This window comes from Poecilia reticulata, chromosome 12, assembly GCF_904066995.2.
Source record: "Poecilia reticulata chromosome 12, P_reticulata-male-v2, whole genome shotgun sequence".
NCBI lineage: Eukaryota > Metazoa > Chordata > Actinopteri > Cyprinodontiformes > Poeciliidae > Poecilia > Poecilia reticulata.
Genome location: NC_088841.1, coordinates 14,339,402 through 14,358,962, shown reverse-complemented (window position 1 = coordinate 14,358,962; position 19,561 = coordinate 14,339,402). Strand labels below are relative to the sequence as shown.

Genomic DNA, 19,561 nt, shown 5'->3' with positions numbered 1-19,561 from the left:
AACAAGTGATTTTTTTTTTTTTTTGCTCCCACTCATCCTTAAATATTCTTCCCTACTGCATCACACAAAGGGAACACAGCTCTTACCTTCTTTTAGGAGGACATAATTTAGAAAAATTACATTTGCACAATAAACCAGTTCATAACACAGACCAACATGTATATGCGTGCCGTGCTCACATTCATGCACACACAAAATTATTCTTACACATAACAGGCAACTTACTTTTATCTCATTTCCTATTTTGTACCTATTCCGATTTTATCCACAGAGGACATTTTGGCTGTCAGTATTTTAATTTTACTGCAACGTGCAGCTTCCTGCAAGTTTGCTTTTATGATGCACATTTCCCCTTATTTTTAAGCAGCTTGCACACTGATCTGTGGGAGCTGAATCAGAAGGCATTTCATCAGCTCCTGAGGTGAGCCAGCTGCGTGGGAATATTCTGCTGAACAAGAAAGACCGACAGTTGGAAGAGTTCCTCAGCAGTGGCATTCACACATTTCTTTTGCTCTAACAAACTTTTGCAAAGGTTGTTTCCGCATCCCATCGTTTTACACAAACAAGAAAAAACAAACAAAAAAAAGAGGCAAATTGATAACAGGCCCTAATCATATAAGGTTTAAACCAGAAGTCTACACACACTGAATAAAAAGACACATGCAGCTTTTTAAAATTTTTATTTATTTTTTTCTGTCTGACGTTAGGTCAGGTAAAAAGTTTTTTTGTTTTATGTCGGTTATAATTACAGCGACAATTTCTGTTTGCTAAATGCCACAAATTTGAGAGATGGAATGTGTTAGATTTATTTATTAATTTCTTTAAAAAATCTAAAGTTTACATACGTTTCCTCAGAGTTTGGTAGAATTGCCTGCTGCCTGTATGAAAAATGTTTTATGCCCATGAAGTCCTGGCCTGTTCTTGTCACATACTGGTGTAGCTGAGCCAGGTTTGTAAGTCGTCTTGCTCACACACAGCTTTCCAAATCTACCCACAAATTTTCCACAGGACTGAGACCAGGGCTTTTTGATGACCATTCCAAAATATTGATGTTTTATTCTCAAGCTACTTTTAACCACTTTGGCTGTATTCTTAGGGGCACTGTTAACTTGGAAGACCAATCTGAAGCCCAAGCTTTAACTGGCTGGCTAATATCTTTAGATGTTGCTTCAATATTTCCACATTGAAATGTGGTCTTCTTTATGAAGTGATCCAGTTCTTCCTGCAGTAAACTGGTCCCACAACAAGATGCTGTCACCCCCGTCCTTCATTCCTTCACAGTTGGGATGGTGTTCACAATGTTCCCTACAAATGCAGCGAAGCTCGTCATGGCCAAACAGTTCCACATCAGACCACAGGCTATTTCTCCCAAAAAGGAGAAGGTTTTTGTCCCTGCACGCTTTGGCAAACTGCAATCTGCCATCTTAATTTTCTTTCAGAGTAATAACACCGTCTCACCAGCGTCAGCCAGCATCCTCACAAGATCTTTGGCTTTTGTTCGGAGTTAGATTAGCACATTTCGGACAAAATAAGTCTAGCGCCTTCCTGAGCAGCACGATGATCGGATGTTCCCATCATGTCTAGACATATAATTGCTTGAACAAATGAATGTGTCACCTTCAAACATCCGAAAATTCTTCCCCATGATGAGCTAGTCCACCACAAATACCTCTTCCTCATATTGATGATTTGTTTTCAAATTCCCATCATATCAAACTGGAAGGAAGTGCGTTTAAGGTGGGCACCATAAAATAAACTCTGAGGTGTGTCGTCAATTAACTCAAATGTGTTAGTTGGCCTATCAGGAGTTTCCAAAGCCGTGACTTCATCACTTAAACTTTTCATTATTGTTTGAAAAGAGGAGAGTAATGAGAACTTTATGTACCAGATAATTACGTAGCAATCATCTGGTACATAAAGTTCCGATGAAAAATTAAAGTTGATCATCAAGGTACTAAAATTAAGATAAAGAACTTTTTGTGCAGGACTGTTACTAAGTAATTATCCAGTACACAAAGCTCTAATTAATGAGACATTAAAAAATACTTTCTTTATTATGGCATGACAAATAGAAATAAATTTTTTAATTCTAACTGACCAAATACAAGAGATGTGTGGTCTGACGTAACTCCAGGCACTGAGAAAGAAAGGTGTACACGTCTTTTTATTTGGTGTGTGGAAATTTCTGGTATCAAGAACTTTTGTCGTTATATCAAGCTTCCAGACCACTTGGGTGTTCTGGTTCGAAACTCCTCTGGTTCCCAGAACCAAACACGGAGAAGCTTTCAGTTTTTATGCCCCTCTAATCTGGAATAAACTTCCAGAAAACTGAGAAAATGCTGAAACGCTGAGTTCTTATAAATCAAGGCTAAGAACCCTCTTCTAAAGGGTTACTTACAATAATAATAATTACTGGGTGTTCTGTGGTGGTGCAGGGGTTAAGCACAACCCATGTATGGAGGCCTTAGTCCTCGACGCAGCTGTCACAGGTTCAATTCCCGGCCTGGTGACCTTTACCGCATGTCTTTCCCCATCTCTCATTACCAACTTTCCTGTCAATTAACTATCAAATAAAGGCCACTAGAGCCCATACAACCTTAAAAAAAATTGAATAAATTCCCTTTTTTTCTGCAATAATATTTGATCGTATCTGATCCAACACCTGAACATCTGGATTTCAAAATGAAAAACAATAAAAAAAATGTCGTGTTAAAAAGAAGCACTGAACGCAGCATCATTCTCAAGAGTTTTAATAATTTACTAAAAAAAGAGTGTAAAAGTAACAGATCACTTCCACTAAAAGTAATCTGTTTAATATTCAAAGTGATGACAGATGTAACAAATTTTTGCACTTGTCTGTACATGTGTGTACACTTACTTGGCAACTGGCTGGAATTCAATGACTTTTTGCACATAATGCATCTCAAAAAACTCACGGCAAGAAAAAAAAATAATCATAAAAAAATGATATGAATTACTTTAAAATAAACCAACCGTCATGAAATGTACAGCTCTGACAAAAATAGCAAAAATAACCCCCCCAAAAATCTGAAATGTGTATATACAAACATGCTTAGACTCTAACAAATAGCAGACTGAGGGAGGCGGAAGAAGCTGAGCCTTTTTGATGGTTTGCTTGACATCATCTAGGAAAGCCAATGAAATAAATGGGTCTCTCTTAAAATATCCGATCAATTTGAACTATCAGCAAATTTTACTTCCTATTTCAAGTTTTGTCATTTATTTTTTTGGCTGAATATGAATACCTTATAAATATACAGCATACTGTATTTTCTGCATCAATTTAAGTTAAACTCATTAAATAAAAAAAATGTCCGTAAGTTAAGAAAATAAAAAGAAAAAGGACAAAAATGCATCATAAGTGTGCGCACTTCCAAAGGGTCGGCTTTGCCCACCCTCGTCCCCATCGTTAAGTGCCTGTTTGCGAGAGGTAATATATATTTTTGTATTTACATTTATATATATTTATTTAGATTCATATATATCAAATTCTAAGACATGATATAATCTGTATAAATATGGCATTTTTACAATTGCATTGAATTGACATTTCATTTCGCATCCCATGACAATTAACAGTCACTTGGGGGAAAAAAAGGCTTTGTTTCTTTCTCTCATTGTTTTTAAATATTAAAAAATAAGTCTCAATTCTTTGTAAATGTATGCCTTACAATATAAATAACACATCTTGTCAAATAGTTTCCATTGCGTGTGTATCTGCAACACTTTAGAAAGTGAGGAAAAAAGTGGGGTGAAAATGCTCCCCCACCCCCAGGCAAAAGTAAAGTTTCCGCGACCAGCTGCAAGTCCAGTGCAGAACCGTAGAACTTTGGAAGCGCCGCTGACGAGACAAATCCATGTGTTTGTGTTATCATGCAATCTGCTGGTTGCGCAGCGTGGAGTTATGTTGTCCTGCTCTGACGACCGAATTTGCAGCCAGAACTCCATTCCTCGGATGCTTATGTGCTGCCCATGATGCTTTTTTTTTTTTTTGGGTGAGCCATCCGTTTTGCTCTTTGCACGCCACCATCACGGAGTCACTACTGACCTCACTTCTCCACGTTTCAGCCCTGCCCATGAAATCCACGTCTACTTCAAAGCAACAGAGGAGCACTGGCGCTCTCTGGTGGTCTTAAAGAGGCACAAAAAAAAACTGTAGACTCCCATCAGTCCACAAAGCTACAGTATGTTCAGAATGGCGTTGTACATCTGGACCAGGACGGCAAGATGGACAGGCAGACAGGACTGACGGTCTTGTGTGGCAGGTGTGCATGTCAGCCAGGAGAGGGCGTTGTACTGTTCCAACACAAACCTGCAAGAGAAATATTCAGTTTTTTATCATTAGAAGTATATAAAATTCTGACAATATTAAGGTTTATTTCATAGTTTAAAATCTAGACAGTGCTGGTTGGTGATATGTATTCACCTTAAGACGTCAGAGGTGGTCTTTGAGTCTAAGGGGTGTGGGGTCCGCTTGGTCTTATCAGACGGGATCTCATCTGACTGCGCTATGGAGATATGGTGGTGGAGAGACGCCTAGAGGGAAGAAACAAACTGCAGCGTCAAATGCTGATTCAAATGTTTTCAAACATTTAAAATTGTTTTAATTTCCTGCATATAGAGAAATAAAGCCAGAGTAACCGGGGAGAACCGGCGCACTCACAGGGAGACCATGTAAAAGCTCACACGTTACGATTTCAGTACCTTAAGGAAGAGCGGACACTGGCTCTCAGCTTGTGGGCAGGACGCCCAGAACCAGTGAGGAAGTCCGTTTGCCTGAGCGGTGGAGACGTAGTAGCCCAGAGCCAGCGGCTGCTGCTTCAGCTCCTCTGGAGGGTTGTCCCTGGACAGCAGGCGCTCTCCCTGGCTCTACAGACACAAAGCAGAACCAGAAAAATCAGGACCTTCATTCGGCTCTTCCATTACTTATCCATTGATGATGGCATGGCCTGTTTTGTAAGCTTTTGGTATTAAACTGAGGGATTATGTTTCTAACAAAACTACCACAAATTTTAATCTTTACAGTACAGAGGCTTTAAAATACACTCGCTTGAATTTACGCAGTTTGTGTTTACAAATGTACCAGGTGTGTATAAATAAAATAAGGAAAATCCCCAAAACCTCCAGAGTAATTTTAATTGTGGCTTCCGCTGTGTGCATATAATTGAACTATTGCTACACAAAATAAACAAGTCGACTTTGAAGATTTAAACTAATTCCAAATGACATTTTTAATCAATATATGCTCTAAGACAATATAATACAGCCCATTAAAGAGTTAAAGAAAGCACATGAAAATTCTTCTAACTTATTTATTTTTAGTTGGCAATAATTAATGTTTTTTTTTTTTCTCTAGGGATCATGTACAATTTCTATTCGCTTAAATGTTATTTGCATAACTGATCCCTGACTCACTCTGGTATGGTGAAAATGTGATCCCATTCCAATCCCTGATGGTGACCCAGGCGAGGGCACAGGAGAGGTGTTGGGCGGCGAGTGAAGAGATGTGATTAGCATCATGTCATGGCCGATATCGTTTTCCAGTTCATCAGGGAAGGGAAGATCAGGGAACATGTCATCTGAAGAAAGAAACAAACAGTATTAAAGATTTCGAGTATCAGAATGTAAATCTCTGTCCGTAGGAGCTTAGATTAATCCCCGTTTCAGTCACATTTTACACGATTAACATCATTATATTTCATTACCATTATTGTCTTCAGTGGGGTAGGAGCTGGGAGCCAGCTGGGTGGTGGCAGAAGTTGGGAAGACTAAGATATGTGTGCAGGAAGCATCCTGAGGTGTGTTCAGCTGTGATGTCTGTAGGTTTAAAGCATTGCTGCGTCCAAACACAGAACCCATGGTCACCGCATCTAGATGCAGAAAAAAAAGGAAATATGATAGTGATTTTTTTGTGCATATTTGCACAGTTAATAATTACACAACAGCAATGCTACAAATGAAATGATCCCTATATAGAGGGACTTCACCCTCACAAAATTCAGCATTAAAATGCAACATAAAAACAAAGATTCTGTGCTACAATTAAGAAAAATAAACTTGGAACTGAATAGAATACTTATACTTTACGTTCACTACTAAAGCTTACTGGATTTCTTAGTTACAATGAAAAAAAGGAGCATTTATTGTGCAGTTCCTACATACCTGGCATGATCACAAATGAGCCCTGGGGCTCCATGGCAACCAAGCAGGCACTGAGGATGGAGGGAGAATCAGCAGCTGAGATGCCACACACACGACAAGCCTCCCTCAGCTGCCGTCCTATTGATTGGAGGGAATGCTCCCCGAGGAGTGAACTCCAGTCTAGTTGGGAGATAAACTGAGTGAGAAGTCTTTTTCTCCCCTTATATTCTATATCATCTTACATCGAGAAAGCCAAATGGCCTCTTGTATCAAAGATGCACTTAGAGACTGAGCAGGTTTCCTATAGTTTTTTATGTAACATTGAAATTTTCTTATAAGTATTTTTTTTTATTCTCTGTTCATTACTGAAAGTTTGAAATAATTCACTATGACTTTATTGAAGATATTTTCCCACAAATATGTCTATTAATGCTAAATTTAAAAATGGTAAAAAGAGAAACAGAAAGAAGAAAAAAGAAATATATAAACAAGTAAGGAAGGAAAGAAAGAAATCTCTATTCTATAATAGAAAACCAAATGGGGTGTAAATGTCCCATTATTGCATTTTTCAATTGTTTAAATGCTAATAATGTAAAATGTTATATTCAAAAGGCAGAACTTATATATATATATATATATATATATATATATATATATATATATATATATATCTTTTGGTATTAAAACTAAGTAATCCAGATGGGTATAAAGTCATTTTTCACTAGCCAAAACTTATCAGAAAAAAACATTTAGTTCTGAGCACTTATTCACCTTTAAGCTCCCCATGACCCAATCTGCCTAACCGTCCTATAACAATCCTCCAAGGCAGGGAGGTCATCTGAATGATGCCAATGCACCACTCCCACACTTTCTGCAGTCCCATCTTCCTTGCTGATACTTTAGGACGCCTCGTTCTGTAGTGAAGAAAATGTAGATATAGAGAATTACTCACATTAGTTTGACATGTCATCAAGAGCAGCATAAACATTAACAATAACTCCAATTGATTTCTCTGCATTTGATATGAAGTCATAATATCTAGACTCATCAAAGCTAGACAGGACTATTCTATGATGTACAGAGATTATGTAAAACACAGTTTTGGATTTGTAAAATCCCTATTCTGAAACTTAGAAAAAGTTTCTCAATTTTAAAGTGTTGAAAAGAGTGGTGCAGTTTGTAAAAGCAAAGAGAGTTTTGCAAAAACATCAACAATGCTGCAAAAACATAACTACTGGCAATGATTATAGCTATATTTATGAACTGGAATGTTTCAGTGCGTTCTGTTTAAGCCACAATCTGGAAGTAGAAACAACATAATTTCACCATAAACTAGGAATAGCCTGTTGGGACTCATATGATTTCTGACAGAGGAGTCCAAGAATAATTAAAAATAGTTATGGATGTAATAGTTATGTTGCAGAGAGGTTCTGAAAACCTGGAAATAACAGAAACAGTCTTTCCATAAAAACGGTAAGTAATGCACTAAACCACAATGTCCTCTATGCACAAACACTGCAACAACACTCCAGTGCATAAAAAAAAAACAGATGCTGCAGCCTGTTTAAGGTTTGCTCCAAAACATTTGGTCAAGTGAATGAAATACTTGAAGAATATGATCTGGTCAGATGAGAGCAAAGCTGCCCGGGTTGGATGAGTGATTCTGTACATCACCCCCAGAAAAACAGGCAGAACAGTTAAAAATTAGCAAGGAAATATGCAGGAGGAAACGACTGGTACTGTCAGACTTCATATAACTGAAGAAAGAATGAATGGATAAATGTACTTGTAGATTCTTGAAGATGAAAAAAGTGAGGATTTCTAAGCAGGATAATAGTCCCAAAATCATAAGTAACTCTTAATTGATATAATGTAAGTAAAAGTCTAACAATGGCCCAGTCAATTAACTAACTTGTATCCAATTGAAAGTCTATGGAAAGAAAATAATTATATGGAGTGCATTGAATCGGCACCCAGAATCTTAAAAGATGTGAAAAGATTTGATCAAAGTCACACCAGGACAACTGTGACTAGTTTCCTCATTCAAGGTCGGCCTGTAAGTCGTTTCACAAAAACCCCAAAACTTTTGTACAGTGTGTTCAACACATATTCAAACATTGTACCTATAATTCATCTTGTGGATTCATTTGCTTTAATTTCCTGTAAATGTGTTTTACTTTGGTTATTACTGGCATGTGGTGTGAGAGGTCAAAGGAAAAAGGTTAAAATACATTTATTGAGAAAAACTTTGTAATCAATTCTTATTTTGCCCACCGAATACATAAATATATAAGATTGGGTGCAGATAGAGGGGGGTTGCCAGGGGCAACAGGCAAACAAGGACCGCCACTGCAGACAACCACAGCTTACCTATTGGGAACGTCAACGTTAATAACGCCGGTCTCCAGGAGCTCCCCCTGCTGGTCCGTGCAGGACACCAGGATCCAGCGTTGGTCATGAGACAGGCAGTATCCTACAAAGAGCACGTTGAATTTGGGTGGGACCTCGGCCCATATCTCTCCTGGTTCTGGATGCTTTGGACGGCTCGGTCCGAGTATGAAGGGTGGCGAGTAAAGCTGGAGTGGTCTAGGATACTAAAAGAAAAAATGTGAAAACAGAAATAATATGAAAAATTATTAAAACGTTGGTACAAAAATAAGAGAAAAGTTAGCTTAAATCAAGTTAAATTCTCATGCAGACCTCGGGGCTCTTCAGAACCGAACTGACAGTGGACACTGGGCCGAAACCAGTAAGCGACTTGATATACGTTTGCTGGGGCAGCAGCCGTCTGCACTGTGAATAGCAAGAGAAGGCCATGGAGCGCAGGTGCTGCAGGTACAAGCGGCTTTCTCCACTCGCTGGCTGGAGGAGATACTGGCACGGCACCACCTGAAACACAGGCACAGGACGAAAACAAACCATCACAACACGTGCTTCTAATTCAGAGCCTCCGTACTGCAAATCAAAATATGCTCCTACCTGTAGTACCAGTGCCGGTCTCATAGTCTCAGGCAAGTTTTGCAGCATTTCTGTGTAGCAGCGAAGGAGCCCGAGAAGCCAAATGCTTCCTGACTCCACTTCTTCACCCTCCTCTTCATCCTCCTCTCCCCCTTCATGTCTCATTCCACTTGAACTGAGAAAAGCGTCGACGACATAAATAACGACTGCTGGTGGGTTTGCAATGCTGTCTGCTGAGTCAGCCTCAGTGGGGATGCCGATTCGCGTCTGCTCCGAGGAGCTGCAGAGAGGGAACAAAAGAGGCATGAAGCTGAAGAACACTTGCTCTTGTTCAAACATAATTTAAATCGCAGCAACTGCTCTGACACTCTGTCTCCTTACAGTTCAGGAGCATCCGCTGGTGTGTTCGTTGCTGGCGTGGAACTAGGCTGGCCCTTTGAATCGCTGGATCCCCCTTGGGTTATCTCTCCAGGCTGACTTGAGAGAGCTCCACCCGGGGTTGATGCATTTGATGCACTGACAGCACCCGAAGCTTGCTCTCCGTCAGCACTCCAAGTCTGAGGCTGTCCAGAGGAAGACGTGTTGTTTACAGGAGGCTGCGGCTTGGGAGGCAACAGAAGACTGCTGTCTAAAGTCAGGGCTGCAAGCTGAGGGCCTTAAAGAGGAGAAAAAAATTTATTATATATGGTTTATTTATTGATAGAAACAAAATGTAAGAGACGAGAAAATAATCAGCTTGTTAATTCTCACCTAGTTGCTGCTTCAAGGCATAAGCATATAGTTTTAGTTTGCTTATGTTGTCGCTGTGCTGCTGGCCAGCCCACTGTCCACTCAGCCACTGATCGACATTCAGCTCCTCCAGCTTTTCTGGCTCCACTTCCTGCCCAACCTGGACAAGGCCATCCTTGGATACCTTGGACAAAGGGCGGTGCTTTCCGAGACGGCACGTCTGCAGAACGATTCATTTTCACATTAGATAAATACATAGTTGATACAGTGCAATGAAAAGCATTTAAACTCCTCGAACATTTTTGTTTGTACTATGAAGTGCTTAATATAACATTAGTGGTGAACTGGCACTACAAACAGAATTTTTATATTTTCTGAAGAGTTTTGCCAGTCTTTGCAAAATGGTTGCAAATGTGCAGACAGATTAGATAGGCAGCATTTTTTAAGTTTTGCTACAAATTTTCACTGAATTTGAGTATAAACTTGACTGGGTTGTTATACTACACTGATGTGATCATCACTCTTAGGGTTGCTGATGCTTCTAATTGTTACCTCGTAAACAGCACTGAGCTCCTGGAAGAACGCCTGTGATGCCGCGAGCAGCGAGGTGCTATTAGGACACACCACCACGTACGCGACGTCCCTCTGTCCTCCGTATGGTTCCAGCAGCAACTTTTCCCAGAAAGGCAAAGCCAGGGGCGACAATGCCAAGAAGTCTCGTTCTCGGTCATAGCCCAATAGCACTGTCGGGATTGGCAGGGGCTCTGGTGACTCCTCCGAACCTGAGACGGATACAGATTATTATATCAATTTCAAGGTCACTTTTACAAGAGTGGTCTCCAACTGTCCTTCAATTGTAGGGTTGGGTGTTCCAGCACATCTGATCTAAGCTGGTTGAATTACCTTCTCAACATGTTATCAAATTCTGCAGAGAGCTGGGTAATGTGTTGGAACACGTCTGAGTGTAAAGCTTCAAGAGAGTGGTTCTCAAGGACTGACGTTTGAGAACCCTGGCAGTAAAAAGGTGTAGAAAAGAGGTGTGAATTCACCGTAGGAGCCTCTTCCAGCCATCTTGTGGAACTGCTGCCAGGTGAGCGGACCCTGAACATGCTGGATGTTTTCCCAGGTCCGTCCTGTCCTCTTCTTTTGGATGGCATCCTGCAGGAAGGGCTGCATGGACAGCAGCATTCGAACCATATCCTGTGACGACAACCTGCTCATGTCCACCACTTTGGAAAGTGCAAACACACACAGACACAAGAAGGTTCATGAAAAGATGCAAAAACATATCGACATTGATTTTATTGATTCATTCCAGACAAACACTATGACGAGCAAACACACATTAACCCTAGGATGAATCTACGCATTTACACATGCACACTCACACAATTGATCATATATGACAAGAAACTCTTGTAAATAAATTTATACCAATCATTACATCTACTTTAGCGGAATGCACTAAATTATTCCATTACTAATATTAACACTAATTTAATCACTCTCCTTACCATTTGTGTGAGGCCAGGAATGAATAGCACTGCTTCTCACGACAGTGAGGTCGACTTTCCCTCCTGTAGGGTTGTCCACATACTGCAGCCCCTGCTCAAAAGCATTGAAACAGTCCACACAAGCGTCACTCGCATCTGCCCACTGCTTTTCAGACATCCAGCTCTGGAGGAGCGCTCCCTTGCGGCCATGGCAAGACGAATTAATTGGAAGGTGCAACGAAGTCAGACAGGAAATTGGCTGGGAGCACTGCTCCTGAATGACAACCATGACCGACGGAGAGCCAGGACCAGCGTCCTGGGACTGCTTAGCTCTGGAGTCTCCCATCGTCGGGTCCCGGCGACAAAGAGCGAGCCTCCGCTCGGCAGCTCTGCCTCCTTCAGAAGTCCGACCAAATATGTCGAGTTCGTCCTCCAGGAAGAGACCGGTGCCGTGAGCCAGCCGCCGGTTCACGATGGCACTGAAGCCACACATGCAGCGGTACTGATCTTCGCAAGTGGAGTCTGGGATGTACACCCCGACGTCTGCGCCTTTGACGTTCATGTTGCACGCGCAGATGCAGCAGCTGTCAAAGTTACGATCCTTAAAGATGCTGAGGACGGAGTCTGAGAGCAAGAGGACTACATAGAGGCTGTGGGCCTCAGGGACGGGGGGCCCCGGTCTAGCTAAATGCTCCACAGAGCTAAGCGGCAGGCTGGTAGAGGGGGTGGAGGCTGGCGAGCTGAGCTCAGTACCATCCTGCTTCACTGAGCCCTGCCCTGAGCTGGCAGTGTTAATTCCCCTTGGTGTACGTGGAGTCCGTGGGGTTGGCACGGAGAAGCGTGGCGTTGCCGGTGAGGGAAGGATGCCGGTAGTGGTGCTAACAGAGGCAGTGTTGACACTCATCTGGACATAGTCTTGGTCTGTGAGGGTGTTAACACTGGGAGTGTTCCTGGAAAACACACATCAGAGGAAGCAAATAGTCAACCATCTGCATGATAGCTCCGAAAAGTCACACGGGTTTATATACAGTATGCTTGTGCAACTGCAGCTGCAGCCACATATTTAAATGCTTTGCACAAAAAGACAAATTATCTTTATTCTTCTTAATTCTGTATCAAATCTGGTAAATCTTCTGCAATTTAGGATTACCAAAACTATTTATTGCTGCTAAATGCCAGAAAGCTGAGAGAGAATGCTTTAGAATTCTCCCCAGATTGAAATTTACATAAACTTTCTTTATATTTGGTGGAATTGTATTTAAAATATAACCTGGGAATAAGACCTTTTGGGTATTATTTCACAAATTCTGGCCCATTTGTTCAGACAGAATTGGTGTAATTAAATGAGTGTGTGTATGTTGACTTTTCATCTCTGGAAAATGATTCTCAGTAGGGAGATCAGGACTTTAAGATGGTCACTTCAAAACGTTGACCCACTTTGACTTGGTGATTTGTTTAAGGTCATTATTCTTTTGGCAGATCTCACTTATGTCCAAGATTTTCTGGTTTCCTGGTCTTGGGATGTTGCTACAATCTTTCCACATTATTTTTTTCCGCATAACATCTATTTTGTAAAGTGAACCAGACACCCACTCAGATGAGTGCTGTGCCTTCAGGCAGCTGAACGTTGCACCTGAAGACGAGTAAATATATGATTTTGGTAATCCTAACAGACCTAAAACCTGAATTATTTTGTCTGATTTAACATCAGACACTGAGCAAAAAAAGAAGGGTTTCTTTCTTTTTTTATAAATTTTATGCAAATGGTTTCAATTGTTTTCAAAAATTGGTTCTCAAAATCTTTAGGGGTCTTACGTGTATCCATCCTTGGTGAACGCAGCATTCTGTGGATGCATGATGGGTGTAAAGTGCTCCATTTTGGGCAAAAGCGCCCAGGATGGACGGTAGTAACATTGTTCAGGGATCTTGAGTGGTGGTAAAGTTTGGCTGGGAAAGCAGGAGAGCGGTGCAAACATGGAGGATCCTATCTGTGGCTGGAGAGAAAGTTAGATGTATGTTAGTTAAGGTTTTTAGGACACGTCTCTCGCAACTGCTGCTCAGGTCAGTGGTACCAGCAACAACGCATCGCTGCAAACCCATAGAACCACTTGAAGGCTTAACATCCAACAGCCTGAAACCCTTAATTCAGCTATAATACCTTATACAACAACACATGAACTTCCCCAAGAGTACAATAATTATTAATAAGACTCCCAGGGTAAGAGGTAAGGTTAAATGTCAAAGTAACTGACAGGTTTGTAGCTTAAAGCATAATCACAAAGAATTTCTGAATGGGAAAAGGACTAGATCTGTCTACTGCAGTGAAAGAAGCGTCTACCTTAATGTCATCCAGCCTGGGACTAGTCGCACCGTCCTCCATCTCCATCATGTACTCAGTGAGCTGGGTGGGGGCCAAAGACGGAAGGTAGTCCGTCACTCCGATGGGCGCGGGGGGCTCTTGACTCGGTGTGTCTCGATACGGCGTGATGGGGGAAAATGCTGGGTGTTGCTCCAACGAAGGAGGAGTGGGGAACATTCGCTGGAGATCTGCAACTGCTAAAAGGAGAGAGACATGAGGAATGAGATGAAACGGAAGGAGGAGAATGATTTAAAGATATTTAATCCACAAATTGGAAGTTCATTGAGACATCTATAGAAAAATAAAGTAGGAACAACACATTGTTTATTTATTTGCTGCTCTGGGGAATTTGATAAGGATGTTTATTTCCTACTATGGGTTTATTTCTCCAAATAAATAAATACAAAAAAGGGTTTGATAGCATCTAAAGTGCGTTAGATCACACATAATTGTTTTACACAGACAGGTATTTTGATGTAAACATTTTCCTCTATTTTTAAAAAAGATTTGCATGTCATTAGTGATTGCTGTACAACAGAATAGTTGTGAATAGTATGTTTCACTTACTTGGTGGATAAGATACATTAACTCTTCCTTCTTTGCCACTGAGACGATCTTCTGTTGACACCAGCAACTTTGTTGAGTGTTGGTTTGGATAAACAGGCTGTAAGATATAAATCAATGATCAGTTTTATTATTTCGAGCATTTTCTACAGCAAAACTAAAACAAATTATATATGTTATATTTCCGACACCGATGCATAAAAGGAGATGTCTTACCCCTCCATCTTCTTCATCAAGTATGTTTTCCAGATCTGAGATGTTGACTGCCAGATCTTTCTCTTCGGTCAGAGAAGGATTAGTTTTAGTGGGAGCATCGTCTTGACCCAAATCATCTAAAACACAAATAAACACACAGTTAAAATATATCCACGAGTGAGTGATCTCTAAACATGGGACATAAAACACTAAAACATGGCAACGTTTGTGGTCCATTTCCTCACCGGACTTTGGAGCAGAGTTAAAAATAGACATTGCATCTTTTCCATCAGGCAGTGAACCGTTGCTGGTGATTTCCTCTCCCTAGAGTATGAGTTAGATAAGACTTTAGATTAGATTGTTGGCCACAAAATAATAATAAAAAAAAGAGTGGAAAGCCACAGTTTGTGGATATTATGAGTCACGGGGTGCAGCATCACAGTTCATGTTACTGCCATACAAAATAGAAATATTAATTTCAATTTTCCTTATTTTTTGCAGGAGTCTGTGGATTTTTTTTATTGTATACACTCATATCATACATGTAATTATTCTCATCTCCCTCCACCCTCAAAAAAAAATTTTTTTCCCCCTCTGCAAGGACAGTAAGCAACAACATGCTCTAAAGAAATAAGTACTGAAGATGTATATCTAGTTTGGATTTGAAGATCTGCACCTCTATAGTTTGGCCACTTGAGGGAGACAATTTTTGAATGTTATTTGAGTGCTCTTTTTTGCACTCAGGATTAAAGTATTAATTTGTAAACCAATCTTACACATAGCCTCATTAGCATTCAAATGGAGTGTTGCAGCACCTGGTGAATTTAAGTCTGGTATTTACTCTCCGTTTAGCTGCTTTTGATTTCACACAACCTCCTGGGGGAAATGTCTCAACCTTGTGCTGCTAAATGTTTATCAGCACTTTCAGTAGCCAGTTGCTTTAGCTTATTTCTTTGCTGTCGCAGCATGCAAAATTTCTACCGTCAGAAAACAAAACGAAAAAAAAAACAAAAAAAACATAGGTTTTCACTTTAGTTTTCACCATATTCAAACTGGTGAATATATGACGCTGCTTTCTGTGGCTTCACATAACGGCAGCTTTGAATTGTTGTATTTAGCTTTTAAAATGTTTCTTCTGTTACCTTTGCTTTCTGCTTGGTTTCTCGCCCAGAGCCCTTCAACCTCTTGGAAGAGGGGAACGGATACTCAATATCTCCTTCCTTGAAGTCGTAAGGATCGTCCCCAGTTCCAGTTTCTCGCAGAGCCTCTACGCCCGGCTGCACAAACAGGCCCAGAGCGTGGATGTGCTCCGCCACCTTCTCTTCTGAGATTTTAAATCTCTTGTGGCTCCGACTGTACAGTCTGGAAAAGACAGAAAGGAACAGAATGAAACAGGAGATTATTCTTTTTTTTTTTTTTTACATTATCTTCAACCTCATGTTTGCAAAATAAGTTTGCGTCAAACCAGTAGCTGTATCTCCGCCACAACTAGCCTTGTAATAAGATGCTGTTTGCTCTCTTAACATCTTTGTAGGATCTACCGCAGTGTGACTCAATCCAGCAGGCTGAATTGCTTATTGACCTGCATAGTATGAAATCATGCCAAATAGAATGCAATAGCATTCAAATATACAATTCTAAACTATTCATACTGTGCAAAAGATTGCAAATATTACATACAGTTGAAAACAAATATTTATGTACACCAAATAAAAATACACACACATTTTTTCCTCACTGTCTGAAGTGAAATCAGACCAAACTTGTCTTGCTTTACGTTTTTCAAAATTATTGAAATTACTTATAAAAAATTGCGAGATTTTTTTTTTTTACTTTTTTCAAATTTAGAAGTTTATATAGAGCTCAAAGACAGTTAAAAAACAAAATTTCTTGTTAAGTTTTTTGGCATTTAGAAAATCTAAAAATATGTTTTTATAATTTTAACTAACCTAAAAAAGGAGAGGTTTGGTCTGATTTAACTTCAGACAGTGAGGAAAAAATGTGCACGTCTTCTAATTTATCTGGTCTCAACTGTATTTTTTCCCTCCATCATCTGGCACACTTCCTACCTTTTAAATGCATTGTTTACAGTGGATGTTTCTGTCTCCACTTGCTCTAATTTCTCAGTGGGGAGTTCAGGGGGCCTGAATTCACTTTTATCAGTCCTGGGAGTCCTGAAGCCTCTCCACCAGCCAGACCCGCTCTCCCTCTGCCTCAGCTGAGCAGTATAGACCGCTGTCTCGCTGGTAATCACCCCCAGACCTGAGGCCCCATCCGAACACACAAGCATGTCTACGGAGGCGTCTAGAACCTCCGGGTCCTGCATCCGGGGGTGCGGGCTGAGAGTGGGCGGGAGTGGAGACATGGATGAATGAAGAAGGGACTCTGGGGCTTTTCTTTCATTAGCGAGGGACTTGGAACACTTGCAACTTTGCAGAGAGCTTAGGGGCTCCAGCGGTGATTCAAGCGCAACGAGGGCACCAAGCTGGGGTCCTCCAGGTGAGTCCTGTTCCAGCGGGGACTCCTCCGTCACAGAAAGACGGTGGTGAAAGGGAATCACAGCCGGCCTTTTTGACTGTTTGTCAGGCTTTTCCGGCCTCTCGCTCGTCTTGTGTTTTGGCACGGAGGTGGTGTACAATGACGGGCCTGAAGACAGCGAAGAGCTGGAACAAGGCTGAATGTTAGCAGCGGGTGTCGTGGACGTGTTGAGCTTCTGCTGCTTTAACCTACAAAACAAAAACATAAAATTAAACAACCCTCAACAGTAGCATAAAATATGTTTTGCTGAATATATTGATAAGAAACGATAATGGAGTAAAATTAAAGAATTGTAAAAGTATTTATAAACTTCGGCATTCTTCAAATTTTATCACATATTTTGTTGGTTTTCTATTTGACCGAGTGAATCATTAGTGTGGAGTGGGAACCAGGACATAAACATCTGGGAACCAGGACATAAACATCCACTTCAACCAAGAGATTAGGGGCTACTGGAGGATCTGCAGATATCTACATCTCTGTTCATAGTATTACTCAAAGATATTAGAAGTTATATTTAAAATTTACTAAAAACATTTGGGTATGTTGTGGAAGAAATGATCCTGATCAGATGACACTAAACTTCAACTTCTGGGCCTACTTATAGAGCATAATTTGTGGTAGAAAATGAAAATCTTGTTTCCCCTGAGCGATAAGGGTTGTTGTGGTTTGGTAGGTTATTTTGTCTGTTCCCAAGAAAGCAAAGCTGGTGGAAGAAACTCTCTCCTGAATACACCCGACTATAAAATCGTAAACTGAACTGCAACAATCCCTGCTGTATAGCTCAATGGTAACGAAGAATCACACTACTTATCACCCTGAACAAACCAACCTATAGCGTAATACTGTGGTGTTAGAATAATGCTGCAGAGATGCTCATTTTCATTGGGAAAGGAGTAACTGGTCAGGGCTAATGGGTAGAAGGATTGAACCAAATACAGAGCAAATACAGGAATATTAAAGTGCGAGAAGCTACAAAAAGCTTGAGACTGGGGATGAGGTTCACCTTTCACCAGGACAGTGGCCTGAAACATGCAACCAGAGCTACAATGGATTTTCCTTAGAACAAAACATTGTTAGAATAGCCCTGTCAAAATCCAGACCGAGTCCAAGTAGGAATCTGTTGCAGCGGAGAACATTGTTGTTCACTGAAGCTCTTCAATACCATATTTAAGTTATTTTGCCAGAAAAGACAAACATTGAGTCCCTTGAGGTGACAAACTAGAAGGGACAGACCCCAAAGACTTGCTGTAATTGCAGCAAAAGGCGGGTCTACAAAAGTATGAACAAATTCATGCTGCACTTCCAGATTCCTGTGAAAACCATACATTTTTACTTTGTGTTGTCTTTCACATGCAATCCTTTTTTCATATGGCAGATCAACAGAATTGCATATTTAGTGTACACTGTTTCAAAAAACTTTTTTTTGAAAACTTCAGTGTTACCTGGAGCAGCTGCAGGGTGTTCGTGCTCCAAGATCGTTAAAGTTCCACGTAGCAACTGCGTTTGGCACTTCCTTTCTCTGCGACGCATCAGTGAGCTGATTTGGTCTGTAGGGAAGAATCACTGGTTAGTATAACCTATCATTGAACATTAGAATAATAAGCAAAAAAGGAAGAAAGTAATTTAGAGGTAACTTACACGTACTGAGACTGCTTGAGATAGCATTCCCTCCAGGCCTGGTGGACCACCTGGCAGGTCAGCTTCTTCCCAGAATGCTTTGGGCTGAAAGTGGTGATCCCCATGCCGCTGTCCGGTGTAGGGACGTTAGAGGCTGAGGTCACAAAGCCACTGTCCGCTGGCAAAAAAAAAGAACAGATACCATCCTCTCAGCGACAGAGTTTTAATCTTAGTCAGCAGTGAAAAATGTCTTTTTTTTTAATCATGCTCTCCTTTTCATTAATCTGTTAGCAGCTGAAAAAGTCAGGATCATGTGTGAAAATATCCAACTGGTGCCTTTTCACAACAATTTGAAGCAGAAATGTGAGAAGGTCAGAGTTTATACTATGAGCTCTTGTTACACATTGACAGTTACTTCTGTCTGTTAAAGGTGGGTAGCATCATTGGGTCGTTTACACATTAGTCACTTCCTCATGCTTCACACAGACAGGCCTGGAAAAAAGTGCTAAAGAGGGCTACACACTATTTATTACACGGTTACAGAAGAAAGGAGATGAAAAGCACTGATTTTTCTCATGTTTAGCTTAATTCAACAGTCGGTGCCACAGCTATTTGGCTTTAAATGCTCAGATGTTCCCAGCAGTCCAGGAGCCCAACGCACTCCACAGCAGAAATCCGAGTCATCAAATGTTACTACGTTTGAGACAAAGTGCTAAGTTTATGAACCGGAAGAGCAGGTTTTGTCCTCACGTGCTTAAGGGGAACCAAATGTTACGAGCCAAATTATCACCGAGCCACGTTACAAGTAAGTGTGAACAGTTTAGCAAACTGCTCCCCATAAAAAAGATAGGAGCTGGAGGTTTTAATAAAGACTGTAGTGATATGGGTCAAGTCAGAAAACCTTAGGAAAAAAATAGAGTCATAGGTGATTCTATGTCACTTG

At 40.7% G+C, this 19,561-nt stretch overlaps 1 protein-coding gene across 2 annotated transcripts in view; it reads right to left on the bottom strand.

The window, feature by feature from the left end:
* Positions 1-3,709: 3,709 nt before the first annotated feature.
* Positions 3,710-19,561, bottom strand: part of LOC103473798 (mediator complex subunit 13L) — a 99,564-nt gene continuing 83,712 nt past the window's right edge. The window contains exons 8-31 of one of the 2 annotated variants that reach the window (XM_008424295.3): positions 18,640-18,796; positions 18,444-18,548; positions 16,530-17,186; positions 15,603-15,822; positions 14,706-14,784; positions 14,482-14,597; positions 14,269-14,365; positions 13,681-13,898; positions 13,158-13,336; positions 11,364-12,292; positions 10,899-11,078; positions 10,402-10,631; positions 9,871-10,069; positions 9,502-9,775; positions 9,142-9,400; positions 8,863-9,051; positions 8,533-8,756; positions 6,934-7,076; positions 6,184-6,342; positions 5,727-5,891; positions 5,437-5,600; positions 4,726-4,890; positions 4,448-4,557; positions 3,710-4,333 (exon numbers count right to left, since the gene is read on the bottom strand). In XM_008424295.3, coding sequence (XP_008422517.2) covers positions 4,201-4,333; positions 4,448-4,557; positions 4,726-4,890; positions 5,437-5,600; positions 5,727-5,891; positions 6,184-6,342; positions 6,934-7,076; positions 8,533-8,756; positions 8,863-9,051; positions 9,142-9,400; positions 9,502-9,775; positions 9,871-10,069; positions 10,402-10,631; positions 10,899-11,078; positions 11,364-12,292; positions 13,158-13,336; positions 13,681-13,898; positions 14,269-14,365; positions 14,482-14,597; positions 14,706-14,784; positions 15,603-15,822; positions 16,530-17,186; positions 18,444-18,548; positions 18,640-18,796 — 5,351 coding nt within the window. In that variant the 3' untranslated portion in view covers positions 3,710-4,200. The remainder of the gene's footprint in view (positions 4,334-4,447; positions 4,558-4,725; positions 4,891-5,436; positions 5,601-5,726; positions 5,892-6,183; positions 6,343-6,933; positions 7,077-8,532; positions 8,757-8,862; positions 9,052-9,141; positions 9,401-9,501; positions 9,776-9,870; positions 10,070-10,401; positions 10,632-10,898; positions 11,079-11,363; positions 12,293-13,157; positions 13,337-13,680; positions 13,899-14,268; positions 14,366-14,481; positions 14,598-14,705; positions 14,785-15,602; positions 15,823-16,529; positions 17,187-18,443; positions 18,549-18,639; positions 18,797-19,561) is intronic. The other variant, XM_008424296.3, reaches the window with a different exon arrangement.